The following is a 15,515-nucleotide window of genomic DNA, read 5'->3' as shown; positions in this document are numbered from 1 at the left end:
CGCACAGCTGGGTTCACAGCATACTCACGCTGGCTCTTGTAAAACCAAGGGTCCTTGTTCCCTTCAGCGTGCTCAGCACGCCCTTTAATTCCACAGTGCTGTGCAGCTGGAGCAGCAGGACAGGCACCTTTGCAGCCTGACTGCCCTTGTTCCTCTCTGCCCGTGCCCAGAACACAGCAGGCAGGAGAAGGGCAGCAGGGCCCTGTGTGTCCCCAGGCTCAGGATTTGCATCGCTCCAGCTCCACGGAGACACGGGTCAAGTGAAAAACCCAAACTGTTTATTAAGGGAAAGAGAAGGTAAGGGGTGAGCTGGGAGGCAGAAAAGGGGACGGGCAGGGCCTGAGGGCTGCAGGGAGGGGGCTGCCAACAGGGAGAGAGATTGCAGGAGCTGCTGGAGCTTCACACAGGCTCAGCTCTGAGCAGCCAGAGCTGTGCCTGGAGCTGCAGCTGATCCATCCTGTTCTGCAGGTGCTCCCATCTTCAATGGGCACTTGAAATCGCTGATGGACGCTGGTACATCTGATCCATCAGACAAAGTCCTGCAGATCTTCCTTCAAAGATCATCTGAATCAGTTTGCTCAGGCACGATGGACTCTCATCTTCCTTCAGGGCTTGAAGAGCTGGAAGAGAGAGGAACAGAGCCAAGGTCAGAGGCCAGATTGAGGAAATCCAAGGAAAGCCTCCTGCCAGGGCCATCCCAGCCGGCTGCAGCGGCCCGGGCGCAGCTCCCGCTGTAGCCAGGGCAGCAGCTGGGCTGGGGGCAGGGAGGGGCGTGGGGCTGCTGGCTCACCCATGAACCTGAGGGCCGCCTCTCGCAGGGTCCTCGTTGGGCTCTCGGCCGCTCGGCTCTTGTCCTGCAGCAGCTGCGGGGAGCGCCAGCAGGGAATGCTCGGCACAGGCTCTGCCCCTCAGCCGGGCTCTCCCTGCCCCCAGCACCAGCCAAGCCGGCCCGCACGGCCCAGGGCAGGGAGCAGCAGGGTGGGCGCAGGCTGGCGGGCCCTGCTGCGGTGCTGGGCAGGGCCACAGCTGCCGGCCCCCCGCACCGAGCACCGGGGGCAGGGCTCGAGCTCCCGGGCTGTCCTTACCAGGCTCTCAGCAAACTTAATCCGCCGCGCCTTCGTCAGCAGCTCCTCAAGGTCCATCCTCCTCAGGAAGCGTGCCGCAAAAAGCAGGGCTTGGAAAGAGGCCTGGAGAGCAGCAGAGCACTGCAGGTGGCACCAGAGCCCAGGGCACAGGACCTGTGTCCCTGTGCCGCGGCCATGGGGAGGCTGGGGCCCGCCAGGTGCCAGGGCAGGAGGCGGCCATGCCCCCTGCCAGGGATGCGGCACCGTCGCACAAAACCTCACCTTGGCCACGTACAGGTTCTCATCGTGCCAGGGCAAGAATAGAGGGAGCAGGCTCTGGTTCACGAATGTCGTGAGAAGCTCTTCCCCCTCTTCCACTACCAGCTCCATCACCTTGTAAAAGAGCTGAATGGAGAGCAGCTGCACGTGGCTGTTGTCCTGGAAGGAAAGGAAAAGACCTCAGCACCAACTACCCAGGCCCATTGAGGCAAAGGCCCAGAACTGCACAGAGCACAAAGTTTCCAGCTAGCATCCAGTGCCCTTGGCTGGGGGCACAGAGCCTTACGTTCTCAAAGTGTGGCAGGAGGGACTCAGCCAGCTTCAGGGCAGTGACGCTGGGTAGTTGTGGGATCTCAGCACAGCAGTCCTGATATGCAGAGACACCGAGACAACCCCTGGGGGGCTTGGAGGTCCTGGAACATGGCCAGAAGTGTCTGGTGGTTGGACTTTGACCCAGCACAGGAAACCTCACCTGTATGAGGATGGGAGAATCACAGGGGATAAGTGGTGAAGAGATTGATTAGTTATGGTGTGAAACACAGGGTTTAGAATTTTGGTAGAGGGGGTGTTAGGGAGACAAGATGGAGGAATTGGGGCGTGTCCTGTCCTTCTTCTTCTTCTTCTTGTCGTCTTCCATCTTCTGTGGTGGTAGTGGCACTTTGAGATTGGTTCTTACTTAAAGTGCACTTGTCAATAAGGGTGAAAGGTATTGGGGGGAAAAGGTAAATATCTTATACATAGTTTTGGGTATAAAGAAAACTGACTGCCCCAAGGGCACGCAGTGTGCTCATGGCTGACGTGCTGTGTGGACCTCTGTCGGGCCAAGAGAAGATATTGTAGATACAAAATTAATAAACACTGAAGACCGAAAAAATCTGAAGACTCCTTTCGTCCTTTGGAGTGCGGGCTGCCCCCAAGGCTAACCCGAGCCTTTCTAGGCCATCAAAAACAGCCGAGATTGGGACAACTGGCATCCGCTGGGTAGGCTACTCCCACCAAAGGGAAACAGGATATCTGCCCTGAAGAGCCGAGACTGAAGAGCCGACAGGAACAGCTCTGGGTTTGGACGAAGTCCCAGGAGAACACTGATAACTCCTGGGGAGACAAGCCAGAAGAAAAAAAAAAAAAAACGGCCAAGACAGTGTGAAAAAGACAGCAGTCACTGAGAATTACATCTCTCAGCTTCTTCCGAAGAAAATTCATAGCAGAACAGTCCGCATCGGAACCAGAAAGGCGCCTCTGGGACCACTCTTCTGTGATCTGCTGGACAGAGATCAGGAGCCCTCGGACTGCTCTGACGACAGATATTCGGTAAGAAGGTCAAAAAAATTAAGAACATGGGCAGCACACTGTCCCAGGAACAGCTGGGAATTTTATCAGCCTTACAAGGCATAGCACAGACATATACAGTCGGATCCAAAAGAAAGAGCTGAAAGAGCTCCTGTTGTGGGTCAGGCTTAATTACCTATTTTCAGGAACGTGTCTGTTGTTTGAAGTAGGATTTTGGCAAGAAATTAATAGGCATCTCTATCTCCTTGCCACAAAAAAGGATGAGACAGCTTTGAAATTGCTGTTTCCAGCAAGAATTATGTTAGAAGGCATTTCTGCGCGGTCAAAATGGCTGGATATGCAACAGAATGTTGTGGCCCCCTCAGGAGCGGGGGGAAGAGAGCAAGGTTCTAAACAGAAATTGGCTCTGGCCCCAGCTAAAGAGGGAGGAAAAGCTCTCTAGGAAAGGGAGCAGTAAATAATGTCATTGCCTCAGGTCCCACCACCTAGGAAACCAAAGAAACCCCTAAAATGCCCTGAAACCCCAGAAACCACAGGGACATCAGGCTCCGACTCAGAAGCGGCAGGGTCGGAAAAGGGGGCAGAGGGAGAGAGAAGGGAGTAAGGCAGGCGCTTTCGACAGGCGCGGCGGCGGCAGCGCTTTCCCGCAGCACGACAGTGGTGGCAACAGTGCGCGAGGGCGCGGCGGCGGCGGTGCAGGCACAGGAGGGGGGCGCGGATAAGGAGGTAATGAGAGATGCGGGGTCTGGTGTGGCTTACGTGACAATGACGCCGGAAACGGCAGCTTCTCCGGCCGGCATGGTGCCGAAGGCACTGCGAGGGGCAAGGCTCGCGGAAACCCTGGGGGGGGGGGGGTCCGAAACCAGCGCAGGAACGTCAGACACTGGCAGCGAATTGGGGGAGACTGCGTGGCCCCGAAAGGACATCGCAGAAAGACGTAGGAGACGCGCGGTTGTGACGTCAAACCCGGAAGCAGGGCGCAGAGGTCTGCTCGAATCGCGGAGTTGGCCTGGGTGCCGGCGGGGGGTGGGCTGCGCGCACCAGTGGGAGGAGTGGATATAGCGTCAGAGGAGGAGGAGAGAGAATCAGGGACAGACCAAAGGGAGGGGATTTAGGAGGCGGAACGGGAGGGAGAGAGTGACGTCAGCTCAGGAGAGACGGGGAGCGGCTCCGAAAGCACGCATGCGCAGAGAGCAGAGCGCGGGTGGAGGCGGGCTCGTTCCCCTGTGATGTCTCGGGCGAGGAGGGGCTGTGCTCGGGGTTCCACATCCCGGGGCTCCACCGCTTCTCCAGTCCCGGTGCCTTCAATCCAAACCCTTGGAGTTCAAGCCTCTTCCCTCCAAGACAGGCGCACACGTATTCTAACTCCATTGTCAGTTGAATCAAAAGCCAGGCAGCCTCGGTCTCAAACAAGTTTGCAGACACGGCAATCAGCTGAATGGGGGGCAGTTGAATTCGTGCCTTCATCTGGGCCACGGAGCCCGGTGACAGCGCCACCTCGTGGGGAAATGTCAGAAGTGCACAACATGCCGGATCTGTTCGGTGGAGCCACAGCGCCATCTCGTGGCGAGTCTGCAACAATGCAGCGATTTTTTCCAACAATATATAAAAAGAAAAGTACTTCTAAGAAGACAATGATAACACAACAAATGGATTATCCTTCAACTTCTGGATTTTGCGAAGACGATGAAAGTTCAGATGAAGCACAGCAACAAGCAGAAGACTTCATACGGATCACAGCATCGGAAGGTGTTCCGGCATGGATGCTGTCAGCAGCAGAAGCAGCAAAAAGCTTCTTGTATTCATTTGATACAGCAAAAAAGAAATATCAACAGAATATTCAAGTTTCCTTTTTGGATTTTGGAGCGAGGCCGAAAATCTCAAAGCAAAAAATGAAGTACAACGAATCACCAAGGACCTCTACAACTCCATTATTCATGCAATTTCCAATGGAATCTCCAGAGGAGGAATTTCAACAGGCGGTGAAGACAATGGATTGGAAGCGCATCAAAAAAGCATTGGCAAAAGACAAGCATTTATTTCCATGTTCAGGAGATTTGACCATGCCGGTGACGTACGACGCCCAGGGACAGAATCCAAGATGGGAAAGGATGGGTCACGAAACACTCAAAGACCTAGGGAAGGCAGTCAAACTTTTGGGCTGGATTCACAATATTTCCAACAACTATTAAGAGGGACGTTCACCACGTATGACCTTACACCATACGATATCTGAAGCATTGTGGCAATGATTCTCACTGACACTCAAAGCCTTGTCTGGGAAAAAAGGTGGAGAAAGTATCTTTCCGAGTTGCGAAATAGATATCAAGGTGGGCTAAGTGTGAATCTCACAGAAGCGCAGTTGGCAGGGGATCCTCCAGATTATAACCCAGGGGAACAAGCAGTGCAGCTTCCACGAAGAGTGTTAAATGACATCAAAGAGGCAGCGCGAATGGCAATCATGCAGATTATGCCACCAGGAGCTCGGGATGTTCCGTTCTCTTGCATCAGGCATGGTCCCTCAGAACCATTCATGCCGTTCATCGATCGACTCATCCAAGCCGTGGATCGACAGGTGACGATTGAAGAAGCGTAAGAGGCCTCTCTTGGAGAGCTTAGCTGTCGGCAATGCCAACCCGGATTGTCAACGGGTCATTAGTGCCATGCCAGGACGGCCATCCTTGGCAGAGATGGTGGAGGCATGCAGCAAGGTGGGGACACCTCAGCATGTCGCATCGATTGTGAAGAATGAATTAAGAAAGGAATGGGAGGAACAGATAAAGGGACACTCAGAGAGGCAATCAGAAGACAAGGCATTGGAAAAGATGCTAGAAAAAATACTTCACCAACAGAACGAGAACACCAACAAAGTTCTTGCAACAATGCAGAAGAAGAGCAATCCCCCAGGAGGACAGTGTTACAAATGTGGGGAGTTTGGACACATAAGAAAGAATTGTCCACGAACGCATACACCAGTGCCAGCACAAAAAGCGGAAAGACCAATTTGTGCGCGGTGTGGAAAAGGAAGGCACTCTGTGAAAGAATGTTATTCTCAGACAGACGTGGAAGGAAATCCATTACCGCATCCGGGAAACGGGAAAAGGAGCGCGGCCGTAAATCGCCAGCGCGCTCAGACAGATGTACTGGCGGTGACACAAGAGCAGACAGGACAATCATCAGTGAGCAACAAGCAGACGCCCTTAGCAAAACCCTCAGTCAATTCCATAGCGACCCAGACCTACTCCCACCAAGGGCACAGTGTGCATTGGCAGCTTCAAAACTAGTATGCTTTCTAGATGAAAATCATGCAGAGATACCAACAGGTGTCCGCGGAGATTCACACAAAAAACAAGATTTCTTGATAGTTGGACAAGACAAATGCAGCATCCTTGGACTCATTGTTTATCCTACAGTTGTCTCTGCAGACAAAAATACCGAACTGACAGTTCTGGCAAGAGCGCTTCGTCCACCATTGACTGTGCCGGAAAATACTGTAGTTGCGAGAGCTTTCGCCTTGCCGCCACACGCCATTGGAGAAGTCATGTCAATCTTCGATGAAGAAGGGTTCCCTATGAAGGAACATGTTGAGGTACATACTACATGGGTGAAATGCATAGGTCGGGATCGACCCACACTCATGTGCCGATTGACATGCGGAGACAGGACAATAGCAATCAGAGGTATGCTCGATACAGGGGCAGATGTCACAGTAATATCATACATTTTTTGCCCATGCAATTGGAGCTTGGTCGCGCCCTTGAGTTCTCTCTCAGGCATAGGGGGAGCATCTCTGTGCCTGCAAAGTGAGAATTCCGTGGTTGTCACGGCCCCAGGACACAAGACGGCGATCATTCATCCTTTTGTCGTCCAAAAGCCGATCACAGTCTGGGGTTGAGACCTTTTGGCACAATGGCGCGTGAAGATAGAAGTGGATTTTTAATAGGGGTCATAGCGGCACTCGCCACATTGAAGTTGACATGGAGAACGGACAGTCCAGTTTGGGTGGATCAGTGGCCCCTTGAACGGAAAAAGTTGAGTGCTTTGAAAGACCTGGTCCAAGAACAGTTGCAGAAGGGACACATCAGGCCAACAGACAGCCCTTGGAACTCACCAGTGTTTGTCATCAAGAAAAAGCTATCGGGAAAATGGAGGTTGTTACATGATCTCAGGAAGATCAATGACGTCATAGAAGACATGGGACCACTTCAGCTGGAACTTCCATCTGTCTCAATGATTCCCAGAGATTGGCCGCTTGTGGTCATTGACCTCAAGGATTGTTTTTTCAGTATCCCACTCCATCCGGATGACGCTCCGAGATTCGCCTTTTCAGTTCCGAGCATCAACAAGGAAACGCCTCTGCAGCGGTACCATTGGGTCGTCCTTCCACAGGGACTAAAAAATTCTCCGACAATCTGTCAATGGTCCGTGGCACGAGCTTTGGTACCAGCACGGAAGAAATTTCCAAAGGTAAAGATCATTCATTACATGGATGATTTGCTCATTGCAGCGTCAACACAAGAGGAGCTGCAAGAAGCTCGTGACTGTGTGATTGCAGAAGTGCATGAGGCAGGTCTGGAAATCAGCATTTCGAAGATTCAAGAGGTTGCACCTTGGAAATATCTAGGGTGGAAAATTTCAGAGAGAACAATAAAACCTCAAAAAATGGAGATCAGCACAAAGGTCAGCAATTTGCATGATTTACAACAGCTTTTGGGAGAGATCAACTGGATGAGGCCAGTTTTGGGAATCACAAACAGCGACATTCCAGCGTTGCTCGATCTTTTGAGAGGAGACATAGACATTCAATCTCCCAGAACACTCACGCCAAAAGCGAAGAAAGAGTTGGAGAAAGTCACAGACGCGATACAGGAAAGGCAGGCACATTGATTTATTCCAGTGTTGCCTTTTCAGTTGGCAGTGCTGGGGAAGAAAACACAGTTCCATGGTTTGATCTTCCAATGAGATGAATCACAGAAAGACTCTTTGATAATCATAGAGTGGGTCTTTCTACCACACAGGCCTTCAAAGACAATCCTCACAGATTTAGAGATGGCAGCACAAATCATCATAAAGGCGAGAGCAAGGTTGCTGACAATGGCAGGAGGGGAATTCTCAGTCATCAGATTACCTCTGAAGCAAGACTATTTCGATTGGGCAATGCAGCAATCAAAGGACCTATTAATCGCGTTGTTGGCTTTTCCGGGAATTTGCACAATCCATTTTCCACAGCATAGAATATTACAATCACAGGTATGCTACAGAGCAAAACCAAGAATAAGTGAAGAACCTTTGGACGGGATCATAGTGTTCACTGATGGCTCAGGAAAGACACACAAGTCGGTGATCACGTGGAGAGACTCAACGACAGGGGATTGGGAATCAGATGTGAGGATGGTTCAGGGCTCTCCACAAATCGTGGAGTTGGCAGCCGTTGTCCAAGCGTTTCAGTTGTTCAAATAACCCCTCAATCAAGTCACAGATTCCGCATATGTTGCGAGTGTGGTCAAAAGATTGGAGGGTTCGCTCTTGAAAGAAGTCAGTAATGAGGTTTTATACTCATATCTGGCGAGCTTGAAAACGTTGTTAGAGAGCAGGGAAAGAGAATATTTCATCACGCACATAGAGCGCACATGACACTTCCGGGGTTTTTAACGGAAGGGAATGCTCAGGCAGACAGGTTGACAATGCCCATTTCGCAAACACTGCCGGACATTTTTGAGCAGGCAAGATTGAGTCACGCGTTCTTTCATCAGAATGCACAGGCGCTGATGGAATCCTTTCGTCTCAAAAAGAGTCAGGCAAGGGAGATCATTAGTGCTTGTACAGACTGTCAGCTTGTGCAGCCACCTTCTTCTACAGGAGCAGTCAATCCGCGGGGATTGCAAAGTCTTCAGTTGGTGCAAGCTGATGTCACGAAGTATCCATCCTCTGGGAGGCTCAAAAATGTTCATGTTTCAGTAGATACATTCTCAGGTGCAGTCTTTGTTTCAGCACATGCAGGGGAAACAGCGGACCATGCTTGTCGACATTTTCTGCAAGCATTCGCATCATTAGGTGTGCCTCAGGAGATAAAAACAATGGTCCAACGTATACAGGCAGGGTGCTTGACAGATTCCTGAAAAGATGGGGTGTTAAACATACCTTTGGTATTCCACATTCACCCACAGGTCAGGCAATAATTGAAAGAACACATCACACCCTGAAATCCCTTCTGGACAGACAACGATGGGGTGAGCCAGAGGCAACACCTCACATGAAATTAAATAAGGCGCTGTATGTGTTGAATTTCCTAAACAGTTCATCCTCAGAACCTAATCCAGCAATCGTGAGACATTTTTTAAACAGCACACAGGCAAAGCTAAGGGAAAATCCTTTAGTTTTGATCAGAAACCCAGAGAAAGGACAAATAGAGGGTCCTTTCAAACTAATCACTTGGGGCAAGTGTTTCGCTTGTGTCTCCACAGATTGAGGTCTGAAGTGGATGTCGGAGCGACACGTGAAGCCATTCCGAATGCGAGAACAGGAGAACGCTGATCTGAGAAACAGAGAGACGAGTACTCAGACAGAAGTCGGGACTCAGACTGCAAAGGACGACTTGGAAGAGAAATAAAAGGAACTAAAGACTTTGGGGGTTTTCCCTTTGGGGTCTTGAGTTAAAAACTTAAAATGGTTTCGCACAAAAGTGAAGTCATGAGTTTCAGGATGCTTATGTGCATCATTTTTTCATTCATTGCAATAAGCAATGGGGCAAATTTACCTATTAATCAACCAAAACAAAATGTATGGGAGGCTTTAGCTAAGGCAGCGAATTTGGATAGTATTTGTCTGACACATTCGAGGCCAGAGAGACCATTTTCAGCATCCATGGTTGGATTGCCAGGGGATGAATGGCCAATTCCAGGGCACTCCGCAGTTAACATCTCGCAGGTCATTAAAGATCCTGTGAAGGAGTGGTGTGCTTGGGCACATCTACTTCCTGTGGCTTCTACAGAACCCCAGGAATTGGAGATTTTTGGGTCCATGACAATGGAACTCTGCATGCAGTTCGAAACTCCAAATGTCACAAAGGCAAAAACTATCGATTTGACTCCTAATCATGATTTCTATAAAAATGCATCAGCATGGTACAAATACACAGAGAAAACTGCCAGAGGATCTATCCAAGTCCCAGTGCAATTGCCACGGGGTTTGTTTTTAATTTGTGGGGACAGAATTTGGCACAGCATTCCTGCTAATGCCACGGGAGGTCCATGCAGCATTGGGGAAATTTCAATGTTGTCGCCAGATTTGAAATCGCTGAGAGAGAAGAAGCGCAAAGAAAAAAGATCAATACAACATTATGCGGCAAATTGCAATGACGAAGTATTTACTTGGAACAAGGCAGCGAGAGTTGCTACAGCAATTTTCTCACCTCAAACAGCATCGGGGGTGGCCTTAACTCGACAGCATGCGTTGTTGGTTGAGCAAACATGCTCAGTCTGTGTCTGTCGCATTGAGTGACATGTTAAAAGACGTCAGTGGTGTACGACAAGTGACTCTTCAAAATAGAGCAGCGATCGATTACCTATTGCTCGCTCATGGACATGGGTGCGAAGAATTTGAAGGGATGTGCTGCATGAATCTCTCAGACCATTCAAGATCAATTCATGAAAGTATTCAGAATATAAAGGACAGCATAAATAAACTTGGCGAGATCACAGGATCATGGATCGATGATCTGGTAGAATTTTTTGACATCTCTCCCATATGGAGAGGAATTTTAAAGACAGCATTCTATGTTTTAATAATTCTCTTAGTCCTCATACTTGTTATCTCGTGCATCTTTGCATGTCTAAACCGTGTCATGAGTCAGGTGGCAAAAGAGGTGTTTTTAGTGCAAACAGAAGGGGGAGATGTGGGATCTCAGCACAGCAGTCCTGATATGCAGAGACACCGAGACAACCGTTGGGGGGCTCAGAGGTCCTGGAACATGGCCAGAAGTGTCTGGTGGTTGGACTTTGACCCAGCACAGGAAACATCACCTGTATGAGGATGGGAGAATCACAGGGGATAAGTGGTGAAGAGATTGATTAGTTATGGTGTGAAACACAGGGTTTAGAATTTCGGTACAGGGGGGTGTTAGGGAGAAAAGATGGAGGAATTGGGGCGTGTCCTGTCCTTCTTCTTCTTCTTGTCGTCCATCTTCTATGGTGGTGGTGGCACTTTGAGATTGGTTCTTACTAAAAGTGCACTTGTCAATAAGGGTGAAAGGCATTGGGGGGAAAAGGTAAATATCGTATACATAGTTTTGGGTATAAAGACAACTGACTGCCCCGAGGGCACGCAGTGTACTCATGGCTGATGTGCTGTGCGGACCTCTGTCGGGCCAAGAGAGGGTATTGTAGATAAAAAATTAATAAACACTGAAGACCAATAAAACCTGAAGACTCCTTTCGTCCTTTGGAGCGCGGGCTGCCCCCATGGCTATCCCGAGCCTTTCTAGGCCATCAAAAAGAGCCAAGATCGGGACGGGTAGCAGGAGGTCTTTGTTCTGGAGCGTATGTGTGAGCACACAGAGGCTCATCCAGACCACCTCTGCATCTGGATCAGCCAGCTGCTCCACCAGGTGTGGATAGAGGCAGCATATTCCTCCGGTCTGTGTGCAAGACCAGGCTGTGCTGTGAAGCCGTGAATGGCCGCAGCACCAACAGCTGCTTGGGGCACTGGGGCAGCTGAAGCAGGAGGCAGGAGAGTTGGGAGCAGCTGCCTCTACTGCCAAAGGCCAGCCAAGCCCAGAGGTCTGCGTTGCCCCAGCCCCACACTGCCAGCGTGGCCTCAGCCACTGCCCCCTTCTCACCAGCGAGGGCTCCTTGCTGAGCACCACAAGGCCTCTGAGCACCAGGTGAAGCCTGTCCCTGCACTGGCTCAGCAGGTGCCTGGATACCACCAGCAGGGCACTGGGACCATGTTTGCTCAGGTCCAGACACTCCAGGACCTGAAAGGCACAGGGCAGTGATGGGGTAGCCGGCCGGCAGGAGCCCAGAGCCTCACAGGGCTGGGCCAAAGCAGCAGCAGTGGGTGCGGGCAGCCTCCCAGCCGGATGCAGCTACGAGAGGCCCAAGAGCCGGGAGGCAGCTCAGCCAGGCAGCGCTGGCCATCAGGCTCACCTCCACAAAGAACGCCAGGGCAGGCAGATCCCAGCAGGGCTGCTTCCCGATGAGCAGGCTGAGCAGGTGTGAGGCCATATGAGGACACAAGGGGCTCAAGCCAAAATGCATCTCACTGGCAGGGGAAAAAGGCACCAAGGCCCTGAGCCGAGCAGGCAGACCTCTCCCAGGTGTGGTCTCACAGAGGTCTGATCTTTCCCCAGCACTCTGCAAGGGGACATGGTGTGGGATCTCAGGATCTGAGTCCTGAGATGCCGGGCCTCCGAGACCACCCTTGGGGGGCCCGGGAGTCCTGGAATGTTGCCAGAAGTGTCTGGTGGCAGGACTTTGACCCTACATGGGAGACGACACCTGTATGAAGATAAGAGGACTTCACCGGGGTGAATGGCGAAAAGATTAGCTAATTAGAGGGTGAGACACAGGGTTTAGGATTTATGTACAGGGGGGTTTAGAGGAGTAAGATGGAGGAATTGGGGTGTGTCCTGCCCTCCTTCTTCTTCCTCTTCTCCTCCATCTTCTTTGGCCATGGTGGCATTTTTGGATTGGTTATTACTGAGAGTGCACCGAGTTATAAGAATAAATGGTATTGGGGAAAAATGATAAATATTGTACATGTAACAATGGGTATAAAAATACGTGGCGGTCCGGAGGACGGCACAGTGTGCTCATGGCTGACTGCTGAGCAGATCTCTGTTCGGCTGAAAGAACATCTTTTAGATAAACAATTAATAAACATAAAAACCGAAAGAAGAACTGAAGCCTCTTCTCGTCCTTCGATACGCGGGCTGCCCCAAGGCCACCTCGGGCCTTTCCAGGCCCCTCAAACAGCCGAGATAACCGGACACCTGGCGTTCCCTGGCGGGCACCACCACCACAACCTTTCGGGGGGGGCAGCACCCTCAAAGCCCTGAAGACCAGAGAGAAGAAGAAAACAAAAAGCCAACAGAGTCTGCAAAAAACAGCAGTCACTGAGGAATCCATCTCTCAGTTTCTGCCGAAGACAATTCGTAGCAGAACAGCCCGGACCGGAACCAGAAGGCGCCCTGGGACTACCTCTCGTGATCTGCTGGACAGAGACCGAGACCTCCGGACTGCCCTGACGATAGATTTGGTAAGAAAGCCTGGAAATAAGAACATGGGGGGCACACTTTCCCAGGAACAACGGGAAATTTTGTCCGCCCTACAGGGTGTGACACAAACGTATACAGAGGGAATTCCAAAGAAAGAATTAAAACAATTATTGCTATGGGCAAGGCTAAACTACCCACTGGCAGGAACGTGCCTGCTATTTGAAGTGGGGTTTTGGCAGGAGATAAACAGACACTTATTTTTCTTAGCTACTAAAAAGAATGAGACAGCGTTGAAGCTGCTGTCTCCTGCAAGAATAATGCTGGAAGGGATTTCTATGCAAACGAAATTCCAGGAAGAAAACCTCCAGACGCAGCAGACATCTGGGGGGAAGACCCTCTGAAAGAGGGGGGGAGCGAGACTCCAGGAAAAAAAAATTTAGCTCTGGCCTTAAAAGGCCGAGAGGAAAATGCTCTTGGAGAAAAAGAGCAAGGAATATTATTAAAATACCCGGTCCCAAAACCCAGAAACCCCGGGAAACCCCCAAAACGTCCAAAAACCCCAGAGAGCTTGGAGGACTCAGGAACAGAAGGGGGGGAGAAGGGGGGGGAGAGGGGACCGGGGGGCGCGCTTTCTCGCGATGCCGCGGCAACGGAGCAGGGAAGCCAGGCTGCAGCGGAGCAGGCGGGGAGCGCAGGTGAAGAAAAAACAAGGGATACGTGTTTTCGCGCGGCTTTGCTTGACTCAGGGCCGGGGGCAGCGGCGGCCCCGACCAGCAGGGGTGCGGAAGCGTGTGCGGCGGGCGGAATTCGCGAAGGCTCGGGGGACCCACAAACCAACGCCGGGGCGTCTGACCCAAGCAGCGAAAAAGGGGGATTTGCGCAGCCCCAGAAAGCTGCCATGCGGTGACGTAGGAGGCGCACGGTTGTGACGTTAGAGCCCATGCGCAGATCCGCCAGGATTGCGGAACGCACGCGGCTGCCGGCGGGGGGGAGGCTGCTTGTACCGGCAAAAGGGGAAATAGACACGGGGACGGAGGAGGAGGAGACAGAGTCAGGGGCAGACCAAAGGGGAGATATCTCAGGGGTGGAACAAGATGGAGACAGTGAAAGTAGTTCGGGAGACACAGGGAGCGGCTCGGAGAGCACGCAGGCGCAGAGAGCGCAGCGCGGGCGGGAGCGGGACACACCCCCTGTAACATCCCGGGCGAGGAGGGGCTGCGCCAGGGAGTTCATATCCCGGGGCCCCCCGCCTTCTCCAGACTTGGTGCCCTTGATCAAAACCCTTGGAGTCCAAGACTCACCCCTTCAGGAGAGACGTTCTGGTGTTCAAACCCCAATTTCAGCTGAATTAAAAGCTGAAAACACACGGTCCGGAACGGGGCGACCAACATGGCCACCGGCAGGAAGTGAAGCAGTAGAGTACGCTACGTCACCAGAGACAGGGAGGCCGGTGACAGCGCCATCTGGTGGCTGGAAGACAGAAGTGCACGCCATGCCGGATTGGATCGGTGGAGCCACAGCGCCATCTCGTGGCGAGACTGCAACAATGCAACAATTTTTCCCAACATTATATAAAAAGAAAAGCATTTTAAAGAAAACAACGCCAACACGACAAAGGGATTATCCATCGACTTCAAGGTTTCATGAAGATGATGAAAGCTCAGATGAAGAACAGCTACAAGAAGGAAATGTTATAAGGATCACAGCATCAGAAGGGGTTCCTTTATGGATGCTGTCAGCAGCAGAAGCAACAAAGAGCTTCTTGCACTCAGTGGACACCACAAAAAAGAAACATCAACAAGATCCTCGAGCTTCCTTTTCGGATTTGGGAGCGAGGCCAAAAACCTCAAGGCGAAGAATGAGACGTGATGAACCAACGACATCCACAGTACCATTATTTATGCAAATTCCAACGGAACCTGAAGAAGAAGAAGAATTTCAGGAGCCAGTGAAGACAATGGATTGGAAGCGAATCAGAAAAGCGTTGGCAAAAGAAAAGCATTTATTCCCGGGATCAGGAGATCTGACAATGCCAGTGACATATGATGCCCAGGGACAGAACCCGAGGTGGGAAAGGATGGGTCATGAAATACTCAAGGATTTAGGGAAGGCGGCTCAAACTTTTGGGCTGAATTCACAATACTTCAAACAGCTATTAAGAGGGACATTCGCTACATATGATCTCACACCATATGACATTCGAAGTATTGTGGCAATGATTCTCACTGACACTCAAAGCCTTGTCTGGGAAAAAAGGTGGAGAAAATATCTCGCTGAATTGCGGAACAGATACCGAGGTGGACCAAATGCAAACCTCACAGAGGGGCAGTTAGCAGGAGATCCTCCAGATGACAACCCAGGGGAACAAGCAGCTAGGCTGCCACGAAGAGTATTAAGTGACATCAAGGAGGCAGCGAGGATGGCAATTATGCAAATCGCACCAGCAGGAGCTCCAGAAGTCCCGTTCTCTTGCATCAAGCAAGGTCCCACAGAGCCATTCATGTCGTTCATCGATCGACTCACGCAAGCCGTGGATCGACAGGTGACGATAGAAGAAGCAAAGAGGCCTCTCTTGGAAAGCTGAGCTTTCGGCAATGCCAATCCGGATTGTCAACGGGTGATTAGCGCCATGCCAGGACGGCCATCCTTGGCAGAGATGGTGGAGG

The 15,515-nt window shown here is 51.3% G+C and overlaps 1 protein-coding gene across 2 annotated transcripts; it reads right to left on the bottom strand.

Moving 5' to 3' along the window:
* Positions 1–256: 256 nt before the first annotated feature.
* Positions 257–3,664, bottom strand: LOC141730093 (uncharacterized). Of its 2 annotated transcripts, XM_074546723.1 has the most exons (6): positions 3,393–3,664; positions 1,630–1,756; positions 1,347–1,502; positions 1,086–1,187; positions 791–863; positions 257–620 (listed from the first exon to the last, which is right to left on the bottom strand). In XM_074546723.1, the coding sequence occupies exons 1-6, from the start codon at positions 3,557–3,559 to the stop codon at positions 481–483; spliced, it is 765 nt and encodes a 254-aa protein (XP_074402824.1). In that variant the 5' UTR covers positions 3,560–3,664; the 3' UTR covers positions 257–480. The 2 variants fall into 2 exon arrangements, with proteins under 2 accessions (XP_074402824.1, XP_074402825.1); XM_074546724.1 differs by lacking the exon at positions 791–863 and having other exon boundaries at positions 3,393–3,662.
* Positions 3,665–15,515: the final 11,851 nt, after the last annotated feature.

Source organism: Zonotrichia albicollis, chromosome 9 (assembly GCF_047830755.1).
Source record: "Zonotrichia albicollis isolate bZonAlb1 chromosome 9, bZonAlb1.hap1, whole genome shotgun sequence".
Taxonomy (NCBI): domain Eukaryota; kingdom Metazoa; phylum Chordata; class Aves; order Passeriformes; family Passerellidae; genus Zonotrichia; species Zonotrichia albicollis.
Note: the sequence above shows the minus strand (reverse complement) of the source record. Positions and strands in the feature narration are given on the sequence as shown.